Here is a 22,581-nt window from a genome sequence, read left to right as displayed (position 1 = left end):
TGGGAAGTCCAAGATCAAGGTGCCAGCACGGTCACCTTCTGGTCAGGGTCCTCTTCCTTGTTCACAGGCGTTCCTTCTCGCTGTGCCCTTACCTGGTGGAAGGGGGTAGGGGGTCTCTCTGATGCCTCTTCTATAAAGGCACTAATCCCATTCATGAGGGCTCCACTCTCTTGACTTAAGCACCTTCCAAAGGCTCCACCTCCAAGTACCATCACATTGGGCCTTAGGATTTCTTTTATTGATTTATTAATTTATTTATTTGTGGGCTGCGTTGGGTCTTGGTTGCTACGCGCGGGCTTTCTCCAGTTGCGGCGAGCAGGGGCTACTCTTTGTTGCGGTGCGCAGGCTTCTCATTGCTGTGGCTTCTCTTGTCGCGGAGCATGAGCTCTAGGTGCACGGGCTTCAGTAGTTGCAGCATGCGGGCTCAGTAGTTGCGGCGCACAGGCTCTAGAGCACAGGCTCAGTAGTTGTGGCGCACGGGCTTAGTTGCTCCGCGGCATGTGGGATCTTCCCGGACTAGGGCTCGAACCCATGTCCCCTGCATTGGCAGGCGGAGTCTTAACCACTGCGCCACCAGGGAAGTCCCGGCATTAGGATTTCGACATATGAATTTGGGGTGACACAAACATTCAGCCCAAACCAATGGACATTTGAGTTGTCCTGAGTTCAGGGCTGTACATTTTGCTGCTGTGAATGTTCTTATATGAGTCTCCTGGTGCAGGTGAACATGAGTTTCTCTAGGATTCGTGCCTATCTTTGTCATATGGATATCTTCAGCCTTATTAGAGCATGCCAATCTCCCAAGCGTCTCAAATTTAAGAATCTCAAGATGGAACTCCTGACCCCTCTAGCCTCCACCCGAACTTGTTCTCTCTCCGTTTTCTGGTCTTAATACAAAGCAGCACCACGCAACCAGTTCCCAGCCCCGCCCCCATTCCTCCCTTTCCATTACGCAGGCGCACACATAACACACGCTCTCACATTCCACCTCCAGAATCCATCTTGGGCTCACCTAGTTCTGTCCATCCCTCTGCTCCAGGTCCCCACACCCCTCTCCTGGTGGACTGCAGTAGCCTCTGCTACATTCACTGCCCCCTCCAGTCCCTTTTCCACTCAGCAGACAGAGGGACCCTTGGAAAGTAAGAGTGGTCACATCCCTTCACACTTACAGTCTTGCTTGCCATTGCCCACAAAGCACAGTAAAATGCCCATCTTGGCCCACCAGGGTCTGTGTACCCTGACCCCTGCTTACCTCTCCACCTCATCTCACCCCTCCCTCCCCTCCTGGGCTCATCCAGGTGTCCACCTGGCCGGCCCCTCCTCGACCTTCTGGTCTCAAATCAAATGCGACCTCTGCAGAGAAGCAACCCCCCCCAACCTCCTCCCTGCTGGACCACCCCACCTAAGGTGGCACAGCCCAGCCACTCGTTTTCTTAAAGAGTTATTTTGTTCACTGTTGGATACCCAGAGGGGGTGACAGCACCTGGCACTGGGTACCGGAATGTAATCTAGCCCTTAGGAGACAATCTGAGGGGCCCGCCCATCCTTAGATGGGCGGATCCTAATCTAGGGGAAGGATCTAGCGGCTAAGGTACAAATTTGGTTGCCTGGGAGACAGAGTCTAAGGGGCGGGGCCTCTTCCTAGGGGTAGGACGTCTGTAAAGAGTTTGGTTTTCAGGGGGCGTGTCCTATGGGATTGAAGGTTTCTAGGGGGCATATCCGTCCGTTGGAGGTGGATTTTGTAGTTAAGATGCAGGGTTTCACTTAGATGAGATCGAAACCATCTCTGATATTAAGAGGGCCATGCACTGTCTAAAGGACTCGAAGTTTCTCAGGTGGAAGGAAAGATCTGCCTCTATTTAGGAGGCCTGTCCTAAATCAGAGGGGGAGGAATCCCCACCTACCTAAAGCCAAGGATCAGAAAATGAGACGGCAGTGGCTGACAGGACAAGGTTTATTGGGGTCCAGGAGACACTGGGGAGTGGGATAGGGGGCAAGGTCGAGGCTCACAGGGGGAAACCCCCTAGCCAAATCCCCCTTCCCCTTGGGGTTGGGAAGAACACAGAGACAAACTGACAGAGATGGAGAGAAAGACCGACAGGTGCTACAGCAGAGTGGGAGGGATACCCCAATGTCCCCCACCTCCCACTCATGAGTTCACATAATGCGGAATGACGTGGACCTGCCCACACGCTAGAGGAAGGGGAGGAGTGCCTGCCGTATGCATTCTAAGGAGGGTGGGGCGCAGGTGGCAACCTGGAGCAGCCCATTCCAGTGGACAGGGCGTGAGGGTATGTGTATCTGGATCAGTCCATCCCACTGGGCGCAGGAATTTTGAACCAGGCTATTCTAGTTTTTGGGGGTGGGGGAGATCATTAGGGTCGATCCATTCCTTAGTAGGGGAGGGAGACCTAATTGGGGAAGGGGTTGAGGGCAGGGGGCAACTACCCTGGTCCTCTTTCCGCATAGGGAATAAAGTCGGGGGAGGGGAGAGGCAGATTCCGGCTATATCCTTTATCTGGGGGCACCAGTGACTCTGGTGGGTAGCATTTGGAGGGGATCCAGGGAAATCCGGCGACATGGCTCCCCCCCATTCTCCGGATCAAGGTCGTCGGAATGATGGCTCTTAGGGAGAGGGCCAGTCTTCCCTTGGGGGAGGGGTGCCCATCTTTTATTGTTGGGCCCGCAAGATGAGAAGTACTCGTGGAGACCCATTTCTCATTCCTAGGTCCCGCAGCTTAGGAGCCTGTTGATTTGGGGGTGCTCAGCACGCATTCCGGGGGCCTGGAGCTGAGGAATCTCTCCGTTTATTCGCTGCCCCCCCAGCTCAGGGGCCCGTGTCTGGGTCTGGAGGGCCGGGGCCTCCCTCGTGGTCCCTAGGTCCCTTGGCCCGGGCCCTGAGTCCAGCCCTCGGGAGGGGTGGTCTAGCGGAGGGGCGCACGGCCTGGCCACGTCAGTCCATGCCCCGGTGCAGCTTCAGGTGCCTGGAGAGGTTGCTGAGCGTGATGAAGCCCTTGCCGCAGATGTGGCAGGGGAAGGGCCGCTCGGTGCCGTGCAGCAGCCGGTGGCGCTTGAGGTAGCACTCGTGGCGGAAGAACTTGCCGCACTCCAGGCACGGGAACGGCTTCTCGCCCGTGTGCACCAGCACGTGCCGCTCCAGGTCCCGCGGCGAGCGGAACAGCTTCTCGCACTCGGAGCAGCCGAAGATCTTCTTGCCGCGGCCCGAGCCGGACGCAGGCTCCCCAGACGCGGGCTCCCTCTCTGGGGCGGGCGCCGCCGCCTCCTCCGCACCGCCGCCCTCGCCGTGGCTGGCGCGCCGGTGCTCCTCCAGGGCCGCCAGGGCCGCGTAGAGGGCCCCGCAGTGGCCGCAGCCGTAGGTCGCGGGGCGCGAGTGCGCCTCCAGGTGGCTGGCCAGCGCCGCCGCCGACGCGAAGAAGGTCCCGCAGTCGCACTGGTAGAGGGTGTCTTCCGACGGCTCGGCCGCGGCCGCGGGCGCAGGGGCCTCCCCGCCGCTCTCGGGGAGCAGGCCCCCCAGCTCGGGCACGCCGCCCCCGGCGCGGCCCAGGAGCAGCCTGCCGTCCCAGGCCGTCTGAGCCTCGCCTGCCTCCGCAGCGCCGCCCTCGCCGGCCGTCTCGGGCACGGCGCCAGCCCCGGAGACCCAGGCCTGCGCGGGGGGCGCGCCCGGCCCCTGCAGGTCGTGGGTCAGCTTGTGCCTCTCCAGCAGCGCGGGGGCGTTGAAGTCGCGCTCACAGCGCGGACACTTGAAGGGCTTCACGTCGGTGTGCGCAGCCCAGTGGGCTGCCAGCTCGCGGCCCTGGTCGAAGCGCCGCGCGCAAGCACCGCACGCGAACGGGGGCAGTGAGGCCGCCGCCGCGGCCGCCGCCTCCGCCAGCCCCCAGCTCCCCGGGCCCGCGCCTGCCCCTTCTGGGCCCTCTCCGCCGCCAGCCCCCGCGCCCCCGCACACCGAGCAGGGCCCCACGTTGCAGCAGACCGAGCACGGAGCGCTCAGGGCGGGCAGGCCTGGGCCGGGCTGCAGGGGGGACGGGAGCACCCCACGGTGCTGGCGCTTGAGGTGGCGGCCCAGGCTGGAGCGCGAGGAGAAGCGGAGCTCGCAGACTAGGCAGCAGTAGGGCTTCTCGCCAGTGTGGACGACCTGGGAGGGCAGGAGGAAGAGCCCAGCGTCAGGGCTGAGGGTCTAGCCTGCGGGACAGATTCTTGGCCTCCCAGAGAGATGCGGAGGAAGCTCCCTGCCAGGTCCACAGGGCCAAGATCTAGCTTCAACCCTCTCATTCTTGTTCTCTGCTTCCGGCCACGTTAGCATGCTTTTGGCCCCTCCAGCCTCAGGATCCTTGCACTTGTTGTTCCCTTTGCCTGGAATGCTGTTCCATGGTGGATTCCTGCTCTTCCTTCAGGCCTCAGCTCAAATATCACCTTGCCCTGACCTCCCCCCCCCACACCGTGTGGTAGCCCATAGCTCTCCCCTCTTTACTCCTACATATCAGATGGTTATTATTGCTGTTGTTTTAACTTCCTTCCCAACGCTTCTCCTTTCCCAGATCATCCTTGCCTGTGTACCTGCTTTCTTGCTGATTGTCTACCTGGCTATGGACCACTCGCAATGGAATGTAAGCTCTCCGAAGGCGTGGACTTTATTGATTTCACCTTGGTATCCCAGGTGTTGGGAGCAGGGAAAAACATTCAATAGGTAATTGCTGAGTAAAGGAATTAAGTACATACGTGGTAAATCTATGTTTAAAAATGGTAACGGAATGATGAGCACAAAGTTGCAGACGCTGGCATATGAGAAGAGGCATGGGAGAGGGGAGGTGCATAGAGGTGGGGCAAATTTACTGTGAATGTTTTAGTTCCTGGGTTGGGTGGAGCCTGAAAGAGAAACAACTCATGCTTTGACCGGTCAGGGTGCTTCGATGAAGAGGGAAGGAGGGAGGGAGGGAGACAGAAATTTTCTTAGGGGCCAGCTCTCTGTTGCCCATAGTGGGTCCCCGGGGCTCCAAGGGCGAGTCCAGCCCAGGGAGGCCAGCTTGGGGCCGACCTGCAGGACTCACCTGGTGGTGCAGCAGGCCGGTGGAGTCTCGGAACCCCTTGGGGCAGGCGGAGCAGCGGTAGGGCCGCTCGCCGGTGTGCGAGCGCAGGTGGTTGGCCAGGTTGAAGCTGTGCTTGAAGCCTTTGCCGCAGCGCGGACACGCGTGAGGTTTGAGCGCGGTGTGCCGAGCGAAGTGGCGCCGCAGGTCCGAGCGGTAGCGGAAGCTCTTGCCACACTCACTGCAGTGAAACGGGACGCGGGGGGCAACGGCGGGCGGAGCCGGGGCAGGGACCGGGGGCGCTGGCAGCGGGGCGTCATCCATGGTGGCGTGGTGCGAGGGCAGTGGCGGGTGGGGGCTCTCTCTGGAGCGGGGAGACATGGAGTGGGGTGAGGGGGCCACGTCCCCATCAGCCTCCCCCTATCAGGCTCCTTGGACTCACAGACCTGTGAGGCCCGGCCTACTACCTTATAAGCCACGCCCATCTACCCAAGCCACATCTACTGCTCTTTAAGCCCCCCCCCTCTCCTACAACCCCTTCCACCACTCATCTATCTTCCCAATCACTTCCAAGTCACTTCTAAGCCACTGAATGCTTTTAAGCTCTCCCCTTCTTTGTGAATGAACTCCCGCCCCGCTCTAAGCCCCGCCGAGTGTGGTTAAACCCCACCCACTCGTGTTCAGGTCCCGGCTACCCCTTCCAAAGTCTCCATGTTGTTCCTGAAGCCTCTTATATTCCTTGATAAGCCCCTTCCCCTCCGAAAGCCACTCCCACTCTTTTTTGAAGATGAAAGTCATCTTCACATGAAGATTGACGACATTCTTAGCCAATGACAGTATGAAAATTTGGGGCTAAGCGCACCTGAGTCAACCTTCCAGGGAGACCAGGACTAGTCCTGGAACCTTGGATAAAGCCAACTGATTCTCTTTCCATCTGCAAAATAGGAATAATGGGAGGACCTACCTCATGGAGTGGTGGTGAGGACTAAGCAAACTTGTGGCCATGCGTGCGGTGTGCTTACTGACGCCTGTGCACAGCAAAGACTCAACAGGTAAGCTGTTTTGATTACCACTATCTGCAAAGTTCCTCCGAGTTTCCTCTTGAAGTCCCCCATCTCTTCCCCACTAAGATCCGCCTCCTAAACCCCACTCAAGTTTCCCTTTAAGTAAACCCCTTCCTTTCCAAGACCACCTGCCACTCTACCTCTCTTCCCATCTCAGCCCTTCCTCTCTGACACCCTCCCCATCGTAAGTCATTTCACCTGCAATATAAAGACTTGCTATTTCCACTACGACGCCCCAAATTACACGCTTAAACCCCACCCCCCTATGTCCACCACTTCCTGAAAGCCACATCCCTAGACAAACTCCACCCCTTCTACTCTAAGCTCCTCCCACCTCCACACCGAACCCCTTTACCCCCTCAGCCCCAATTAGGACCCTTCAACCTAGGGCCCTCCTACCATTCTCACTGAGCCACGCCCCTTTGTCAAACCTCACCCCTTTGCCTAAGCTCCTCCCACTTTCTACCCAAAGCCCCGCCCATTTCCACTCTAAACCACGCCCACCCATTGCTCCGCCCCAGCCACCACTAAGCCCCGCCTCCTCCCCACGCAGTCGCCCGCGGGACTGAGCCCCCCTCCCCAGTCAGCTCGAGGACCCAGGCCCCTGGAGTCGGCCTTTTGTACCCCTCCCCCCTGTCCCTAAAAGGTGCGGCCCCGGGCGCCCGGGGCGGGGGCAGGTCAGGCTAGACCCGCAGTCGGGCGAGTCCACCTTGCTCGTACGGAGCGGGGGTTCTGGAGCCCTGAGGCGGCCCCGGGAGGCCGGGAAAGTCAGTCGGCTTTCCTCTTTAATTACTTACACCTCCCTCTGGGCGCCGACATTTTGGGCAGCGGGGGTAGCGTCACTTCCACCCGGGGGGCCCCTCGACTTCCGCCTCGGCTCCCTTCTCCCCCGCACTCCCCCTTTCTCCCGCCTTCTTGGCTTCCCTCCTCCCCGCCGCCCTCCCCTCTCTCTCTTTCCCGTCCCTTTCCTAGCTACTGGAGGTTCGAGAAGCCAGGGTGGCGCCATCTTGGGTGAGGGCATGGAGAAGGGGCGGGGTTTAGGGTGGCCCCCGGCGCCATACAGGCTAAGGGCAACAAGCTCAGCGCGCACGGCCTCCTCCCTGCGGTATCGATGCTGGCGGGTGTTAACATAGATGAGGGCTGACATGATTCCCTTTTCGCAGCCTCAGGCTCCTCCTGGGTAGGATGTAGAGTTGCATCAGGAGAAGAGAGAAATCGAAGTTCGCTGATCTGCGATAGAGATAGGATAGAGCAGGCTCCATCTTGTGCTTAGGCTTCCCGTGGGCTTTGAAGCTAATCAGGCGCCATGTTACTTACGGGAATGAGGGGCCATTTTCCCGCTCTTTATCCTTTCGGTACCTTTCTTTGATTGGGTCACCCGGCTGGGTGCTTTGTGGGAGGAAAGACATTTCTATGTGTTTGGGATGTGTTGGTGGGGTAATTTCCCGTTCGGGGCTAGCGAGGGCGACGGGTGCGCAGGCGCGGCTTGCCGACGGGCATATGACCGGCTCTTAGGACCCAGCGGGTCCTCTTTGTTCCCCGCGGGCGCGGGCCCGAAGGGGAGGGGGAGGGGAGGGAGGGGCCGACCGGCATCCGCTCCGAGGGGCGGGGCAGTCCCGCGCGCGCGCGCCGCCGAGGGGCAGGGCCCCCTCGCCCCCGCCCTTTCCCACGCGCCGGCCCCGCGCCCCCGCGCGCGCACACTCGCGAGTCCAGGCGACATGCAAATGAGGTACCCGAGAGGCGGGGGGCCCGGGTGGGGGGAGAGGAGCGGAGGGAGGGGAGGCCCGGGGCCGCGCGCTCCTGGAGCGCGCCCCCCACCTGCTTCTGCTCTTGCGCTCGCTGAAGCGCGCGCGCCGACCTCGCGCCCCGCGGAGCCGGCCCGCCTGGGCGCGCGCGCGCAGACCCCCTTCCTGGCGGCCCTCGCCGTCCGCGGCCCGGCGCCGTTCATTGGCCGCCGCCCCCGCAGGGCCCGCCCCGCGCAGTCGGTGCTCACGGGCGCGCGCCTACACCGGGGTGGAGGAGGGCGGGGGTCAGGGGCACCGTTCCAGAGTCCCGTGTTCTAGTCCAGGCAACCCCAGCCGAGCGAGCCGTGTGATCATGGAAAAGTGGCTGCCGTTCTCTGGACCTTAATCTGTGTGCTTGTTCCAGTGGGGTGCAGTGGCACCTGTAACCCCTAATCCTAACTGCACCTGTGCTCTCCTCCCCCTCCACTTTATTACTCCCCAGTCCCATGGTCCCAGGCTTTGCTGCTGATGGTGGTGTTGGTGATGGTAGTTCATTTGGTGCTTACTGTATATATGCCGACCGACAGCCCTTCTGTATCCATTTTACAGAGATGGAAACTGGCTCAGATAGGCAAAGCCACTTGTTAATGAACGGTAGAGCTGGATTCAAGCGCAGGACTAAGCGACCTATGATGTCCCTTGGGTCCATTACTTCTCACTCCCTGGGCCATTGGGGTCCATGAGATCAAGTCTTGGCCCTGCCGCGTACCGCCAGAGGGAGCTGGGGCAACTGATTTCACTTTCCTGTGCCTTGGTTTCCCCACTTGCAAAATGGGCGTGATATACCCTTATTCAGAGAGTTGGTGTGAGCCTTAGCTGCTCACCGTGAAAATAAGAGCTAATATCTCCTAAGCACTTCCGTGTACTGAGCACTTTATGTGCGAGTAGGTGGAAGTATTCATCCTGTTTTGCAAAAGGCTTAGCTGACACTCAGAGAGGTGAGCACCTTGCCCAAGGGCACTACACAGAGAGTAACAGACTCAGGAATCGAACCCAGAACCTCTGGCTCCAGAGCCCACACTCTTTAACAGCTCTGATATATGTCCACATCCACAACTTAGGGGCAAACATCACCTGAGACCAATCCCTTTCTTCTTCCAGTCCTGACCCCCCTTCTCTCCCTCTGTCACTTCTGTCAGAAGGAGGGACAAAAACATTTCTGAGCCCTCTGTAGCTCTTCTGTTTGATGGGTTCTCTGTTTTGAGGATCGAAATACTTGCCTGCACCCTCAGTTGGACTCTATCCTCCTTGGAAGATTTTTCTCTATTTTGGCTCAAGTTGACCCTGAATGTCTAGGAGGGGTTAGGGAGGTCTGGGAGACACCTGTGGGGCTCAGGGCAGTGCCTGTTTACCAACTGGTACAGGATTATCTTACTATTTTACCCACTAGTGTGGCTTTGTGCGTCCAAGTGAATGTTGGCCACGCCCAGGTCGACAGACTCGGACCCAGGGATGGCGAGGTTTTGGGGGACAAGGGCGCTCCATACCCACCTGCACTGACGGCTACCCCTTCTCTCCTCTTAGCCCGGCTCCAGTGCCCAGACCCAAGCCCCCCACTGCTCAATGGACACGCCCAGCCCAGACCCGTGGCCTTCGCCTTTGCCCGGGGAAGAAGAGAAACCTCTGGCCTTACCTCCTTCTGTTCCCCGGGGCCGCCGAGGCCGACGTCCCGGGGGGGCCACCTCCTCGAATCGGACTCTTAAGGCCTCCCTCCCTCGCAAGCGGGGCCGCCCCCCCAAGTCGGGGCAGGAGCCCCCACTGGCACAGGGGGTGACAGCCCCGGTGGGCAGCGGCGGTGGCAGTGACCTCCTGTTGATCGATGATCAGGGTGTGCCCTACACAGTCTCTGAAGGGTCAGTAGCAGGCGGGCCCGAGAGCTCTGGCCCCAAGAAGGCCCCGCACTTCTGCCCGGTGTGCCTTCGGGCCTTCCCCTACCTCTCCGACCTGGAGCGCCACAGTATCTCACACTCAGAGCTGAAGCCGCACGAGTGCAAGGACTGCGGCAAGACCTTCAAGCGATCCAGCCACCTGCGGCGGCACTGCAACATCCATGCCGGCCTTCGGCCCTTCCGCTGCCCGCTCTGCCCCCGCCGCTTCCGAGAGGCGGGCGAGCTGGCCCACCACCACCGCGTCCACTCCGGGGAGCGCCCCTACCAGTGTCCCGTCTGCCGGCTGCGCTTCACCGAGGCCAACACGCTCCGGCGCCATGCCAGGCGCAAGCACCCCGAGGCCATGGAGGCACCCCTGGGTCCTCGGGACCCAGGACCTGAACCACCGTGGGACGACGAGGGTATCCCGGCCACGGCAGGGGCCGATGAGGAGGAGCTGGAGGGGAAAGAGCTGGCTTGACCCCCACCCCCGGCCACTGCTCCCCAGGCCAGGTTTAGAGCTGGGCGCTCAGCTGGCACTGAACCTGGGCAGGGAAACTGGGACACATTCTTGTCTGGTAGTCTTCCTGTTGTGGGAGAAGGTCGAGGGTGAGGACGTCCACTTCCGGGTCCTGCAGCCTTCTGCCACCCTCCCTCGGACTGACAGGCCTGTGGAGGCAGGGGCTGTGGAAATAAATATCTGCCTACTGGCTTCCTGTGTGTGTTCCGTGATGATCCCAGGGCTGGCGCCCCTCTTCTCCTCCCTTCAAATGTTCTTCCCCGCTGCACCACCCCCTTGTCATGTGCCTCGTTAGCTTGGCGCTAAAGACTGGCTTGGGGGAAGATTTTGACGCTTCTCCCATCTCCAGTGGACCTCAAAGCACTCCCTCTAAAGGTCCACTCTTAACATTGAACCTTCTGTGCAAACGTGACTCTAGGTGCCCCGCCAACCCCCGGCGCCGTTCTAACCAGATTCCCGGAAATTCTGCAGCCACCACTTTGGCCCATCTCTGTCCTGGCACTGTTTGCAGAGAAACACTGAGTTGAGGGTTGTGTGCGGCAGTAACAACTTTGGTAGGGCCGGAGGGGCGGGGCTAAGGACTCATGAGGCGGGGCTGAGGCTGAGGGGCGAGGCTTGTAGGGCAGTTAGGTGAGAACTGTGGGCGGGGCTGGCTGAGAGCTGGCTTGGGGCTTAAGGAGGTGTAAGGGTTGACGGGCAGAAATTGAGAGCATTTAGAGGGAATGGATAGCGTTTATCTGAGGGGAGGGGTTTCAAGGGGAAACTGCAGGAGAGCAAGGTGTTAGGAGAGGTAGGACTTGAACTGTTAAGATGCTGAGCGGTGGGTATGACTGCTATGCAGGCCAAGGGGAGAAAAGGGGGTACCTAAGAGGAGTAACGAAGGAAAGCCCCTGAGGGAGGGGGCGCTTAGGAGGAAGAGCTGAATAGAATCGGGCTTAGCTGCTTGAGGTGGGGCCGAGTTAGGGGCGAGGTTTACAGAGAGTATACGGGAGGGACCGTGTAAGGTGTGGTAAAGCTGTGGTTCGAAACTTCAGCCTGCATCAGAATCACCTGAAGGGTATTTTAAAACCCAGGTCCTTAGGCCCTACCCCCAGGGTCTCTGATTCAGGAAGTCAGAGGCAGGGGGATCTGAGAATTTACTTTTCTAACAAATTCCCTGGTGATGCCAATACTGCTGGTCTCCAAACCATACTTTGAGACCCACTGACTTCAGAGAACGCTTTGGAAGTTCGAGGCAGAATTAATTTAGCGTGAAAGTCATGAGAAAGGTGGGACTTAAATGCTATGGACGGAAGGGGCGGGGCTTAGACGCAGGGGCGCGGTTCTGCCTAAGGAGCTCTGAGAGGAGGGGCTTATGAGGGAGAGCTGGAGTTCTAGAGATTAGGGGATTGGAGGCGGGGAAGAACAGGGTAAACTTTACGGGGCTGGGTCGAGGAGGACGGATTCTGAGACGACGGGTGGGGATTATGATAATTAACATCTGAAATAGGCGTGATTCGGGGACCAGGGCGGGGCTTAAATGTGAAATTTACATGAGGGGCGTGGCTTAACCGGATGTCCGGAGGATGTGGGCGGTGTCCTAAGAAGAGGCGGGCGCACAGGACGCAGGCGCACTATGCTCAGCTCGCCCACAGGAAGCGGCCGGGTCTTCCCCCGCCCGCTGTCCCGTGCCAACGCGCAGGCGCACTTCCCCTTCCCGGTCGCCGCCGCCGCCTCCTTTTTCCGCTGCTCCACGCCGGCGCCGCGGAGACGGGCGCGATTTCCGCTTCCGGGCGGACGGGCAGGCGGGCGGCGCGGGGCTGCCGGGGAGGGGGAGGGGGCGGCACTTCCGGTCGGGCCCTCGGGTCTCCCCGGAGCGGCGGCGCCTCCTCCGCCTCCTCGGCTTCCTCCCGGCGGAGACCCCGGCGCCGGTGAGTGACGGGGCTCGTGGCCCGGGGTCCCGGGGGCAACGTGGGCGGGGGGCCCCGCCCTGGCCCGCCCTGGTCCCCAGAACGTTCCCATCAGTGCTTCTCCCGCCGAGCCCGCGCCAGGGGCCCCCCAGTGACTGCTCCCCCAAAAGGCTACTCCAGATATCTCCCCATTAATGCCCCCATGTAGGACAGCTGCCAGAGCGCCCTCATTCGTGGCGATGCCCCCAACTGCTGCCAGGGCCCCCCCACTGAGGCTTTCTCATAGGATCTCTTCTACATACCCCCCCACCCCGTCATTGCTTCCTCCAGTACAGCCCCCAAAATGCCACCGGCATTGCCCGTCCCCATGCAGGGCAGCTGCCCGTGAACCCTCCCTTTAGTATCCCCTGTAGGTTGCCTCCAAAGAGTGTGGCATTTGTGCTTTACAGCAGATCTGTCTCCCATTATTTCTGTCTACACACAACAGCCCCCAAAGCTCCTAACCAGCGCCCCCCCCAAAACGCCCCCTTCATTAGTGTAAAAATACTTTGCATTCTGGTCAGTGGCCAAGAATGCCTTCTTTCATTCTCCAATTCCCCCCCCCCCCCAATAATTCCCCTTGAGAATAATCCTTTCAATCACCGACACCCCTCACCCGCCCCCCCCCCATAAACAGCTCCGTCTAGAGTTGTGCTCTCACACCCACATCCTCTCCCCCTTTAGGTAGAAATGGCTGCCAGTTTAGCCCCAGGCTCCCATGAAACACTCTCACCCCACCCTCCTCCGGGTCAGCTCCTGTCTGCCGTGCTCCCACAGAGCAGTGCCCTACGTGAGGCTTTACCTCTCAGGATGCTGTCTTCCCCTGCCCCTGGCAGCTCTCATCCTGACCTTCCACTTCTCACTCCCTTCTCCTGGACTCCCTGAGGAAGACTCCCAGCTCCACTAGGGCATGACTTTTTTCCCTAGACATTCATTCATTCGCTCTTTACAGAATGAATATACACTGTTCTAGGTCTAGGACGTACATCCATGAAAGAGAGAGACACACACAGTCTTTGTTTTGTGGGTCTTTACAGTCTAGTTGAGGAGACAGATCAAAAGCAAGCAAACAAACAAGACCAATGCTGTTTTCTGGGTTTTCTGAGTCTTATTCACTTATTCACTGAAGTTTCACTTCAGAGGTGAAACCTGAATTAGCAGAGGCAACTTCGCCATGTAAAGATGTGGGTGAACTGTTCCAGGCATCCAGGCAGAGGAAGAGCACGTGCAAAGGCCCTGAGGTGGCCGTGATCGTGATGATCAGAGGGGCGGCAGGGGAGGCCAGTGAGGTTGGAGCAGAGGAATTGAAGGGAAGAACGAGGGGAGAGAAGGTTTGATCTCATAGGGCCTTAGAAGTGAGGGCATTGTGATCACTCACCTGGCCTTTGTCAGCTCTACAGAGCCCAGAATGTTCTACATTTGTTCATTCTTTCTTTTATTCAACAACTGTTTAATGAACACCTATACACACTGGGGATGCAGCAGAGAACAAAACAGACAAAATCCCCTGTCTTGGTGGAGTGTATATGCCAGTTCATGGGGCACAAAATTAAAAAGCAAACTACAAATGTTTGTGTGAAGAAAATACAGTAGGATAAGGGCATAGAGTTACAGGGGCTGTGGTGTCAGAGGGCGTGGCAGGAAGGCCTCTTTCAAGAGATTCCTGTGATCCTCTTGTCACCCCCCCCAGAAAGCCACACACCAGAAAGTTACACCTGTGTGTAAACTCCTCTCTTGGACAGCTGTGGCCCACCAGGGGGCTGCCTTACTGCTCCCCTCCCCCGAGAGTGAAATGGTTACAAGGATGAGCCCTGGATCCCACCAGCCGTCGTATCTCTGAGCAAACTATTCCCTATTTCCCAGGCTTCATTCATTCACTTATTTAACAAATACTTGAGACAGGCCCTGTTCTAGGTCCTGGGGATAGAGCAGTGAACAAAACAGGTACAAAATCTTGACTGCTTGGACCCCGCCTCCTAGAGTGGGAGCCCAACAGCAAGAAGACAGACACAGACCATATGGTTTGTCAGATGATGCTGACAGGACAGGAGAGAAAGGAAGGAGGCTGGGGTGAGCAGGAATGTTGGTTTGAGTGACAGGTTACAGTGGTCTTGGAGCACCTCACTGAGAAGACAGCATCTGAGCAAAGACGTGGAGGAGGTGGGGGAGTGAGAGCCTTCCAGGCAGAAGCAACAGCCAGTGCAAAGGCCCTGGGGCAGGAATAGAGCTGGCACGTTGGTGGAGCAGCCAGGAAGCTGCTGGAGCTGTGGAGGTCATCTCTGACGCGCTTTAAGATGGTGTCACTGAAGGTTTTGAGTGGAGGAGTGACAGTGACATGGTTTGGCCTTAGTCCTCCTGTCTACTAAATGTGAACAGTAGTAATGCTTATCAGATGAGTCTGTTGTGAGGTCTGCTTGAGACAAGCCACATAAGACACCTAGTGCGGTGCTGGTTAGCATTCAGTAAATGCCAGCGGCTAGTCCTGGGGCTGAGTGCCAGGGAAGTGGATGGGGCAAAGTATCTTTCCAGTATAAGGTGGAGAGAGGGCTTTCCTTTATTTTGAAGAGAGAAATACGCGAAGACAGCATGGGAATTCCCTGGCGGTCCAGTGGTTAGGACTCCACTGCTGTGGGCCCGGGTTCGATCCCTGGTTGGAGCTAAGATCCCACAAGCCATGCAGTGCGTCCAAAAAAAAAAAAAGGAAAGACAGGATGTTGTAGGGGTAACAGCGCGTACTCTGGAACCCCACTGCTTGCCTTCAACTCATGGCCTTGCCACTTGTTAGTGGTATGACTTTAGGAGATTAATTGACCTCTCTGGCCTTCAGTCTCTTCCTCTGTAAAATGGGGTTAATAATCCTAACCGTCTTCTAGGGTTATTGGGAAGATGCATTGAGTCGACACATGTAAAGAATTTAGGAGGGTACTGGACATGTAAAAAGCACTTGGTTCAGTGTTACGTGTTACTACTATTGTTATTACAGACTAGAGTTTCATCACAAGGCAGCTTTGTTGTACCAGAATGGCCCACAGGTCCTGGCATCAGAGAGACCTGGAATCTAATACTTGCTTTCCCCTCCACTGGCTACATGACCTTAGGGAAATGACCCCCACTTCTCCTCAGTTTCCCTACGTATAAAATGGGTCCAACATGGTACAGCACTATTATGAGGCATCAAGGTGATGGTACGTGTGAAACTGGTCAAACAATAAACACGAGTTGTCATGATTGTGATTGCGGTTGCTGTGGGACTCCGGCCCCTTGGGAGGGGTTCCCCCCATCACACCACTCTGTGCATGAAATCCATGGCACATCTTCCCTTAGAAAGATAGCAGTTTGAGGCTTGGGTCCCCTGAGAAAGGAAATGTCTCTCATTTACCATTGGAAATAGTTGTGAGCCTGAGCAGTTGTGTCCCCCAGGAACACCCACTGTGCCTCTCCCAGCAGCAGTCCTTCAGCATCTGCCCACCTGCCCTTGGGGCCCTCTTCGTAACCTCACTTCCACCGGAATTCATTCTCCTGGGAACGCCCTGCCAGTATCAGCTCCATCTCCACTAAATGTCCCCCTTCCTCCCTCAGGTAGTTCTGGCCAGCATAGTCTCATCCCGTCATTCATTCAACAAATACGTATCAGTAGACATCTACAGCTATAAATTTATCTCTGAGCACAGCTTTAGCTGCATCGCCTGTTTTGGTATTTTGCTTTTCCATTTCTTGTTCATCTAATTTTCCTTGTGATTTCATTGTAGACCCCCTGGTGATTTGGGAGGGCGCTGTTTAATTCCCACATTTCAACAAATATTTATCAAGTACCCACACTGTGCCAGGTGCTGTGCTAGGTGCTAGGGGCCCAGTGGTGAAAAAGACAGGCCAAGTCTTCACTGTCTTAGGTGAGGAGGCCAGACAGTAAATACACAGCAAAGGAAATATACGCAATAAGTTGGTGGCAATGACTGTGGTGAAACAAATGCGTCAGGATGAGGGGCTGGTGAGTGGTGGGGTTAGAGGTCTTCCCTCTCTTGGAGATAACATCCGAGCAGAGACCTGAAGGAGGCACGGGAGGGAGCCTTGAGGTCTGGGGAAGAATGTTCCAGGCAAGAGGGAACGGCCTCACCACATCACTTCTCCATCTGTTCAGGATGGTAAATACCTCCCCCAGCCACGTGGCCCCTTCTGTGAATGCCCCTCATAATGCAGAGAGCACCCACAAATAAGGCTCCTGTCCCCATGGTTCCACCCTCCCCTTCGTCCTCCTCAGGGAACAGTCCTGTGTGTGTGTGTGGTGGTGGTGGTGGTAGTGGTGGGGTCCAGCCACAAACTTGCTCTGTGACCTTGGCCAAGTCACTTGCCCTCTCTGTGCCTCTGTTTTGTCAAATGGGGATAACAAGAGTCGCCGTGTCAGTCTCACAGGACTGTGCTGGGGATTCAGTGAGTTAGTGTGCGTGACCTGCTTGGAAGGGTGCTGGCCTGTGGGAAATGCCCCGGCAGAGCTAGCTGTTAACATGTGCTCTGATGGAGGCGAGCCAGGGCGGGGCTTCCTTCCTGGGACCCCCTCCTCCCATGCCCCCACCGTAGCACCCTAACTGCTCCCCTACTCCCTGCACCCTTCCTCCATGTACTTTCTCCCTGTCCCCCAGCCCAGCCCAGCACCGTCTCCCAGACTCAGGTTCTGCCCACAGGCTTCCACAAGCACCCAGGCACTCCTCTGCTTCTTCCGGAGGTCAGCTTAACTAGGGGAGTGTGAAGGCCATAGGATGTTGAGTCTCATCCAGGGACACCCAGAGCTGGAGGCTAAAAATACTGACCTCCGGGCAGGTGTGGAAGAGACACTCACCTTTCACCTGTCTGGGGAGACAGTCAGCCAGATGGATGGGGGTTGATGGGCCCTGGCGTTGGTAGCCCCCACTGCCCCCTGTGGTGGGCTGGGCGCAGAGCCAGCGAAGGGGGATGGCGGCCAAGAACCATGGCAGACCTTGCGGGCCCTTCTCCCACTGGCCTTCCACCCGCTTAGTGGAGGCGTTGCCCGAAGTCCCTGGCGGGTCTGAGGCTCAGATCAGTTGCAGGAGACGAGGTTGGGGGGTGGGCAGGCAGGCATGGACAGCTGCAGCCTGCAAGTGGGAAGTCCTGTAAAGGAGGTGCCCAGAGAGTAACTGCCATCCCGGACGGGGCAGGAACCCCGCACCCCCAGGGGCAAGGACAGGAACCCACACTCCCGGAGCATCTGCCATCAGGCTCCTCCTAGGTGTGCGATGTCACTGAAGGTACAGATAGCTCCAGGGGCTGAATGAGCTCTGCCAATGGCTGTGTTTCCTTACCTCCTATTTCAGCCCCCTGAAGCCCCCCTGCCTTCTGGGGGTCACCGCCCCCTTGTAGAAGTGGAGAGGGTGTGGGTCAGGAAGGAGACGGGACTTGAACCCAGGGCCGGGGCCCACGTGTTTCCTGCTGTCAGGCTGCCCAGCTGCACTGCTGTAAGTTGTTCCGCCAGGCAAGCAGAGTCTCTTCCTACCCAGTAAGAAGAGTAAAAGAATGCCCCCTCCCCACACTGCCTTCATCCCAGCTGTCCTCATGTGTCCTGATTTCCTCTTTGTGCTACTAGCAGTGGGAGGGATAACTAGAGTCCCGTCCAGTGTGCCGGGAAGCATCCACCGACACACATAGCTTGCTGGGTCCTCACAGCAGCCCTGTGAGGTAGGGATGTGCTCTGTCACCTTCATTTGTAGATGAGGAAATCCAGGCACAGAGAGGAACTTGTCCTTGGTCACACAGCTAGAGAATGGCAGGGCTTAGATTCAGATCTGGCATTCTGGCTCCAGAGGCCACCCTCTTAACCGCTCTGATGGAAACTTATCATTTGACAAAGGCAAAACCTGAGGGGATTGAGAGCAGGGGGCTGGGGATAGTGTGTGTGTGTTGGGGGTGAGGGGGCTACAGAGCAGAGGGCCTGGGCAGACCCAGAGTGGAGGCCTGAGAGAGTGTGCACAAGGGAGAGAGAGCAGAAGCCAGGGATGCTGGAAGAATTAGAATCTGAGGAGAGGAAGTCGGGGGCCTGCAGGGTCTGCAGGGTGGATAGAGATGTGTGAGAAGCCTAGAAAAAAGGGGAGAGAGAGAAGGCATCCGAGAAACAGCAGGGAGACGAGGAGCGAAGAAGACTCAGAAAGGGGACAGGCCAAGGGGGAGAGGTCAGTGGGGCCAGCGGAGCCAAGAGGAAGGCTGGCCTGTGGGGTGGAAGGACAGAGGGACGGGTGAGCAAGGCCGGACGAGGAGGGAGCGGATCTCGAGCCGGTGGGTGTGCGTCTTCCAGTGCCCGCAGCTGGGGGACCCCGCGCGAGGCCCTGCCTCCTCAGCCCCGTCCTCCTCTCTGCAGGGTCCCCCATCTCCCACCCGCCCAGGATGGAGGCCAACGCAGCGGGCAGCGGCGCCGGGGGCGGCGGCAGCAGCGGCCTAGGGGGCGAGGACGGGGTTCACTTCCAGAGCTACCCCTTCGACTTCCTGGAGTTCCTCAACCACCAGCGCTTTGAGCCCATGGAACTGTACGGGGAGCACGCCAAGGCAGTGGCGGCGCTGCCCTGCGCCCCCGGGCCCCCGCCCCAGCCGCCGCCCCAGCCGCCACCCCCGCAGTACGACTACCCGCCCCAGTCCACCTTCAAACCCAAGGCCGAGGTGCCCTCCTCATCCTCGTCGTCCTCGTCGTCCTCTTCGTCGTCGTCCTCCCAAGCCAAGAAGCCCGACCCGCCCCTGCCGCCCGCCTTCGGGGCGCCCCCTCCTCCGCTCTTCGATGCCGCCTTCCCGGCCCCGCAGTGGGGCATCGTCGACCTCTCGGGACACCAGCACCTGTTCGGGAACCTGAAGCGCGGAGGGCCGGCAACCGGGCCGGGGGCGACGCCGGGGCTAGCTGCCCCCACGGGGACGCCCGGGCCGCTCCCCGCGCCCTCGCAGACGCCGCCGGGCCCCACCGCGGGGGCGGCCTGCGATCCAGCCAAGGACGACAAGGGCTACTTCCGGAGGCTGAAGTACCTGATGGAGCGGCGCTTCCCCTGCGGCGTGTGCCAGAAGTCCTTCAAGCAGTCCTCGCACCTGGTCCAGCACATGCTGGTGCACTCGGGGGAGAGGCCGTACGAGTGCGGCGTCTGCGGCCGCACCTACAACCACGTCTCCAGCCTCATCCGCCACCGTCGCTGCCACAAGGACGTGCCGCCGGCCGCGGGGGGCCCGCAGCAGCCAGGCGCCCCGCTCCCACCGCTGGGCCTGCCCGCGCCCGCCGCCGCCGCCGCCCCCACCTCGGCGTCCTCCGGCCCCCCGGCCACGCCCGCCGCCCCCGCCGACGGCAACGCGACCCCCGCCGCCCCTGCGGGTCTGGGGGTACCCCCTCCGGCGGCGGCGGCGGCGGCGGCGACAGGGGGCGGCGACGGCCCGTTCGCCTGCACGCTCTGCTGGAAGGTGTTCAAGAAGCCCAGCCACCTGCACCAGCACCAGATCATCCACACGGGCGAGAAGCCCTTCTCGTGCTCCGTGTGCAGCAAGAGCTTCAACCGCAGGGAGAGCCTCAAGCGGCACGTGAAGACGCACTCCGCCGACCTGCTGCGCCTGCCCTGCGGCATCTGCGGGAAGGCCTTCCGCGACGCTGCTTACCTGCTCAAGCACCAGGCGGCCCACGCGGGCGCGGGCGCGGCGGGGCCGAGGCCCGTGTACCCCTGCGACCTGTGCGGCAAGTCCTACTCGGCGCCCCAGAGCCTGCTGCGGCACAAGGCTGCCCACGCCCCGCCCGCGGCCCCCGACGCGCCCAAAGACGCGACGGCCTCTGTCCCGCAGCCCCCGCCCACCTTCCCCTCGGGACCCTACCTCCTACCCGCCGACCCCCCGGCCACAGACAGCGAGAAGGCGGCGGCGGCCGCGGCGGCGGTGGTGTACGGCGCCGTGCCCGTCCCGCTCCTGGGCGCTCACCCGCTGCTGCTCGGCGGGGCCGGTACCAGCGGGGCTGGAGCCTCGGGCGCCAGCGTCCCCGGCAAGACGTTCTGCTGCGGCATCTGCGGGCGCGGCTTCGGGCGCCGCGAGACGCTGAAGCGCCACGAGCGCATCCACACGGGCGAGAAGCCACACCAGTGCCCGGTGTGCGGGAAGCGCTTCCGCGAGTCCTTCCACTTGAGCAAGCACCACGTGGTGCACACCCGCGAGCGGCCCTACAAGTGCGAGCTGTGCGGCAAGGTCTTCGGATACCCGCAGAGCCTCACCCGCCACCGCCAGGTGCACCGGCTCCAGCTGCCCTGCGCCCTGGCCGGGGCCGCTGGCCTCCCCGCCAGCCAGGGCGCGACGGGGTCCTGTGGCCCGGGCGCTTCGGCCACGTCCGGGGGCGCCGCCGATGGACTGAGCTATGCCTGCTCGGACTGCGGCGAGCACTTCCCGGACCTCTTCCACGTCATGAGCCACAAGGAGGCGCACATGGCGGAGAAGCCGTACGGCTGCGACGCCTGCGGCAAGACGTTCGGCTTCATTGAGAACCTTATGTGGCACAAGCTGGTCCACCAGGCTGCTCCCGAGCGCCTGCTCCCGCCCGCGCCCGGCGGCCCCCAGCCCTCGGATGGCTCCAGCGGCACCGATGCGGCCAACGTGCTGGACAACGGGCTGGCCGGGGAGGTGGGGGCGGCCGTGGCGGCGCTGGCAGGGGTGTCTGGGGGTGACGATGCGAGTGGGGCGGCGGTGGCCGGGGGCGGCGGGGCTGCTGGCGCGGGCCCCGAGCGCTTCAGTTGTGCCACGTGCGGCCAGAGCTTCAAGCACTTCCTGGGCCTCGTGACTCACAAGTACGTGCACCTGGTGCGGCGGACCCTGGGCTGCGGCCTCTGCGGCCAGAGCTTCGCGGGTGCCTACGACCTGCTCCTGCATCGCCGCAGCCACCGGCAGAAGCGGGGCTTCCGCTGCCCGGTGTGCGGCAAGCGCTTCTGGGAGGCGGCCCTGCTGATGCGCCACCAGCGCTGCCACACGGAGCAACGGCCCTACCGGTGCGGCGTGTGTGGCCGAGGCTTCCTGCGCTCCTGGTACCTGCGGCAGCACCGCGTGGTGCACACGGGCGAGCGGGCCTTCAAGTGCGGCGTGTGCGCCAAGCGCTTCGCGCAGTCGTCCAGCCTGGCGGAGCATCGGCGGCTGCACGCGGTGGCCCGGCCCCAGCGCTGCGGCGCCTGCGGCAAGACCTTCCGCTACCGCTCCAACCTGCTGGAGCACCAGCGGCTGCACCTGGGCGAGCGCGCCTACCGCTGCGAGCACTGCGGCAAGGGCTTCTTCTACCTGAGCTCCGTGCTGCGCCACCAGCGCGCGCACGAGCCGCCGCGGCCCGAGCTCCGCTGTCCCGCCTGCCTCAAGGCCTTCAAGGATCCTGGCTACTTCCGTAAGCACCTGGCGGCTCACCAGGGCGGCCGGCCCTTCCGCTGCTCCTCCTGCGGTGAGGGTTTCGCCAACACCTATGGCCTCAAGAAACACCGCCTGGCCCACAAGGCCGAGGGCCTCGGGGGGCCTGGAGCAGGGACGGGCACCTTGCCCGGGAAGGATGCCTGACCAGGGCGCGCGGGGTGGGGGGGGGTGCTTCCCATCTGCCGCTCCAATCAGGTGTCCTTTTCCGGACTCGCCCCTTCGGGAGGCTGATCAGACTCCTTCCCCTCCTCTCTTTGTCCCATCCATCCTTCAGAACTTCAGACAGACTAGCCTCCTTCAAGGCCCATGTCATGCAAACTCAAGACTGAACCACTCCCATCTGGACCTCTCTGGCCCCCTTCTCCTCCTATCAGACGCTGAACTTGATCCTCCGTCCAACCCCGTTTTGTAACCCTCATCAGTGCCCTGCCCCAGCAGCTGTTCAGTCCCCCAATCAGCTTGGTGGAGATGGGCCTGAACCGCCCCTCCCCCTTCCTTTGGAATCTGGCGGGACAGTGGAGTACAAGCAGTTTGGGAGGGCACAGGGGGGACTGGGCGCTCTTGGTTTGTGGGGGTGGGGGGCGGGTGGCAGACGCGGCTTGTACAGAGCGGAGAATAATAAATCTTATCAACAGGGCCGCTGGAGTCCTTTCTTGCCTCCCAGGGGGAGGGGATTAAGCACTGACAAACCGAAGGTTGAGAAGTTTTGTTCCCTGGGATTTTGATTTCCTGACACCTCCTGCCTCACCCTCGCTCTCTCTGCTTTTCCTCCTTCAGCTGGTAGTTACCAAGGGTTCACCATATCCAGGCTCTAGGCTTCCAGTCGGGCAAATGGGAGATGAACAAAGCAGGTAAGTCGCTGCTTTCGGGAACTGACGATGTGCCTATACTCCTTCCCCTTCAAGAAGCTTTTGGCATTTGTTCACTCAGCCAACATTTCCCCAAGGCCCCTGTCTGCCGGGTCCTTCGATGGACT

The 22,581-nt window shown here is 60.1% G+C and overlaps 3 protein-coding genes across 11 annotated transcripts; 2 read left to right on the top strand and 1 right to left on the bottom strand.

The window, feature by feature from the left end:
* Positions 1-1,943: 1,943 nt before the first annotated feature.
* Positions 1,944-8,038, bottom strand: FIZ1 (FLT3 interacting zinc finger 1). Of its 5 annotated transcripts, none has more exons than XM_032613216.1 (5): positions 7,925-8,038; positions 7,424-7,495; positions 6,904-7,336; positions 5,067-5,406; positions 1,944-4,153 (listed from the first exon to the last, which is right to left on the bottom strand). In XM_032613216.1, exons 3-5 carry the CDS (start codon positions 7,251-7,253, stop codon positions 2,954-2,956), a joined length of 1,890 nt encoding a protein of 629 aa, XP_032469107.1. In that variant the 5' UTR covers positions 7,254-7,336; positions 7,424-7,495; positions 7,925-8,038; the 3' UTR covers positions 1,944-2,953. The 5 variants fall into 5 exon arrangements, with proteins under 5 accessions (XP_032469107.1, XP_032469108.1, XP_032469112.1 ...); XM_032613217.1 differs by having other exon boundaries at positions 7,168-7,336; XM_032613221.1 differs by lacking the exons at positions 7,424-7,495; positions 7,925-8,038 and adding an exon at positions 5,905-5,976 and having other exon boundaries at positions 6,904-6,922.
* ZNF524 (zinc finger protein 524) lies at positions 7,026-10,470 on the top strand. Of its 3 annotated transcripts, none has more exons than XM_032613223.1 (2): positions 7,026-7,117; positions 9,415-10,470. In XM_032613223.1, the coding sequence occupies exon 2, from the start codon at positions 9,454-9,456 to the stop codon at positions 10,237-10,239; it is 786 nt and encodes a 261-aa protein (XP_032469114.1). In that variant the 5' UTR covers positions 7,026-7,117; positions 9,415-9,453; the 3' UTR covers positions 10,240-10,470. The 3 variants fall into 3 exon arrangements, with proteins under 3 accessions (XP_032469114.1, XP_032469115.1, XP_032469113.1); XM_032613224.1 differs by lacking the exon at positions 7,026-7,117 and adding an exon at positions 7,214-7,286; XM_032613222.1 differs by lacking the exon at positions 7,026-7,117 and adding an exon at positions 7,315-7,835.
* A 1,482-nt stretch (positions 10,471-11,952) lies between these two features.
* On the top strand, positions 11,953-22,236 carry ZNF865 (zinc finger protein 865). 3 transcript variants are annotated; one of them, XM_032613213.1, is made up of 2 exons: positions 11,953-12,188; positions 18,571-22,236. In XM_032613213.1, exon 2 carries the CDS (start codon positions 18,597-18,599, stop codon positions 21,747-21,749), a length of 3,153 nt encoding a protein of 1,050 aa, XP_032469104.1. In that variant the 5' UTR covers positions 11,953-12,188; positions 18,571-18,596; the 3' UTR covers positions 21,750-22,236. The 3 variants fall into 3 exon arrangements, with proteins under 3 accessions (XP_032469104.1, XP_032469106.1, XP_032469105.1); XM_032613215.1 differs by lacking the exon at positions 11,953-12,188 and adding an exon at positions 13,488-16,348; XM_032613214.1 differs by lacking the exon at positions 11,953-12,188 and adding an exon at positions 13,488-17,674.
* The last annotated feature ends 345 nt before the right edge of the window (positions 22,237-22,581 follow it).

Source organism: Phocoena sinus, chromosome 19 (genome assembly GCF_008692025.1).
Source record: "Phocoena sinus isolate mPhoSin1 chromosome 19, mPhoSin1.pri, whole genome shotgun sequence".
In the NCBI taxonomy this organism is placed as follows: Eukaryota; Metazoa; Chordata; class Mammalia; order Artiodactyla; family Phocoenidae; genus Phocoena; species Phocoena sinus.
The sequence above is the reverse complement of the archived record's forward strand: the minus strand, read 5'-3'. Positions and strand labels throughout refer to the sequence as shown.

Coding starts and splice junctions, on each gene's coding strand:
- FIZ1 (XM_032613216.1), bottom strand. CDS start 7,253: ATGTCAGCCCTCATCTATGTTAACACCCGCCAGCATCGATACCGCAGG. Junction 5,407..6,903: donor GTCGGCGCCCAGAGGGAGGT/GTAAGTAATTAA, acceptor TCCCCGCTCCAG/AGAGAGCCCCCACCCGCCAC. Junction 4,154..5,066: donor CCGGCCTGCTGCACCACCAG/GTGAGTCCTGCA, acceptor CTGCCCTCCCAG/GTCGTCCACACTGGCGAGAA.
- ZNF524 (XM_032613223.1), top strand. CDS start 9,454: ATGGACACGCCCAGCCCAGACCCGTGGCCTTCGCCTTTGCCCGGGGAA.
- ZNF865 (XM_032613213.1), top strand. CDS start 18,597: ATGGAGGCCAACGCAGCGGGCAGCGGCGCCGGGGGCGGCGGCAGCAGC.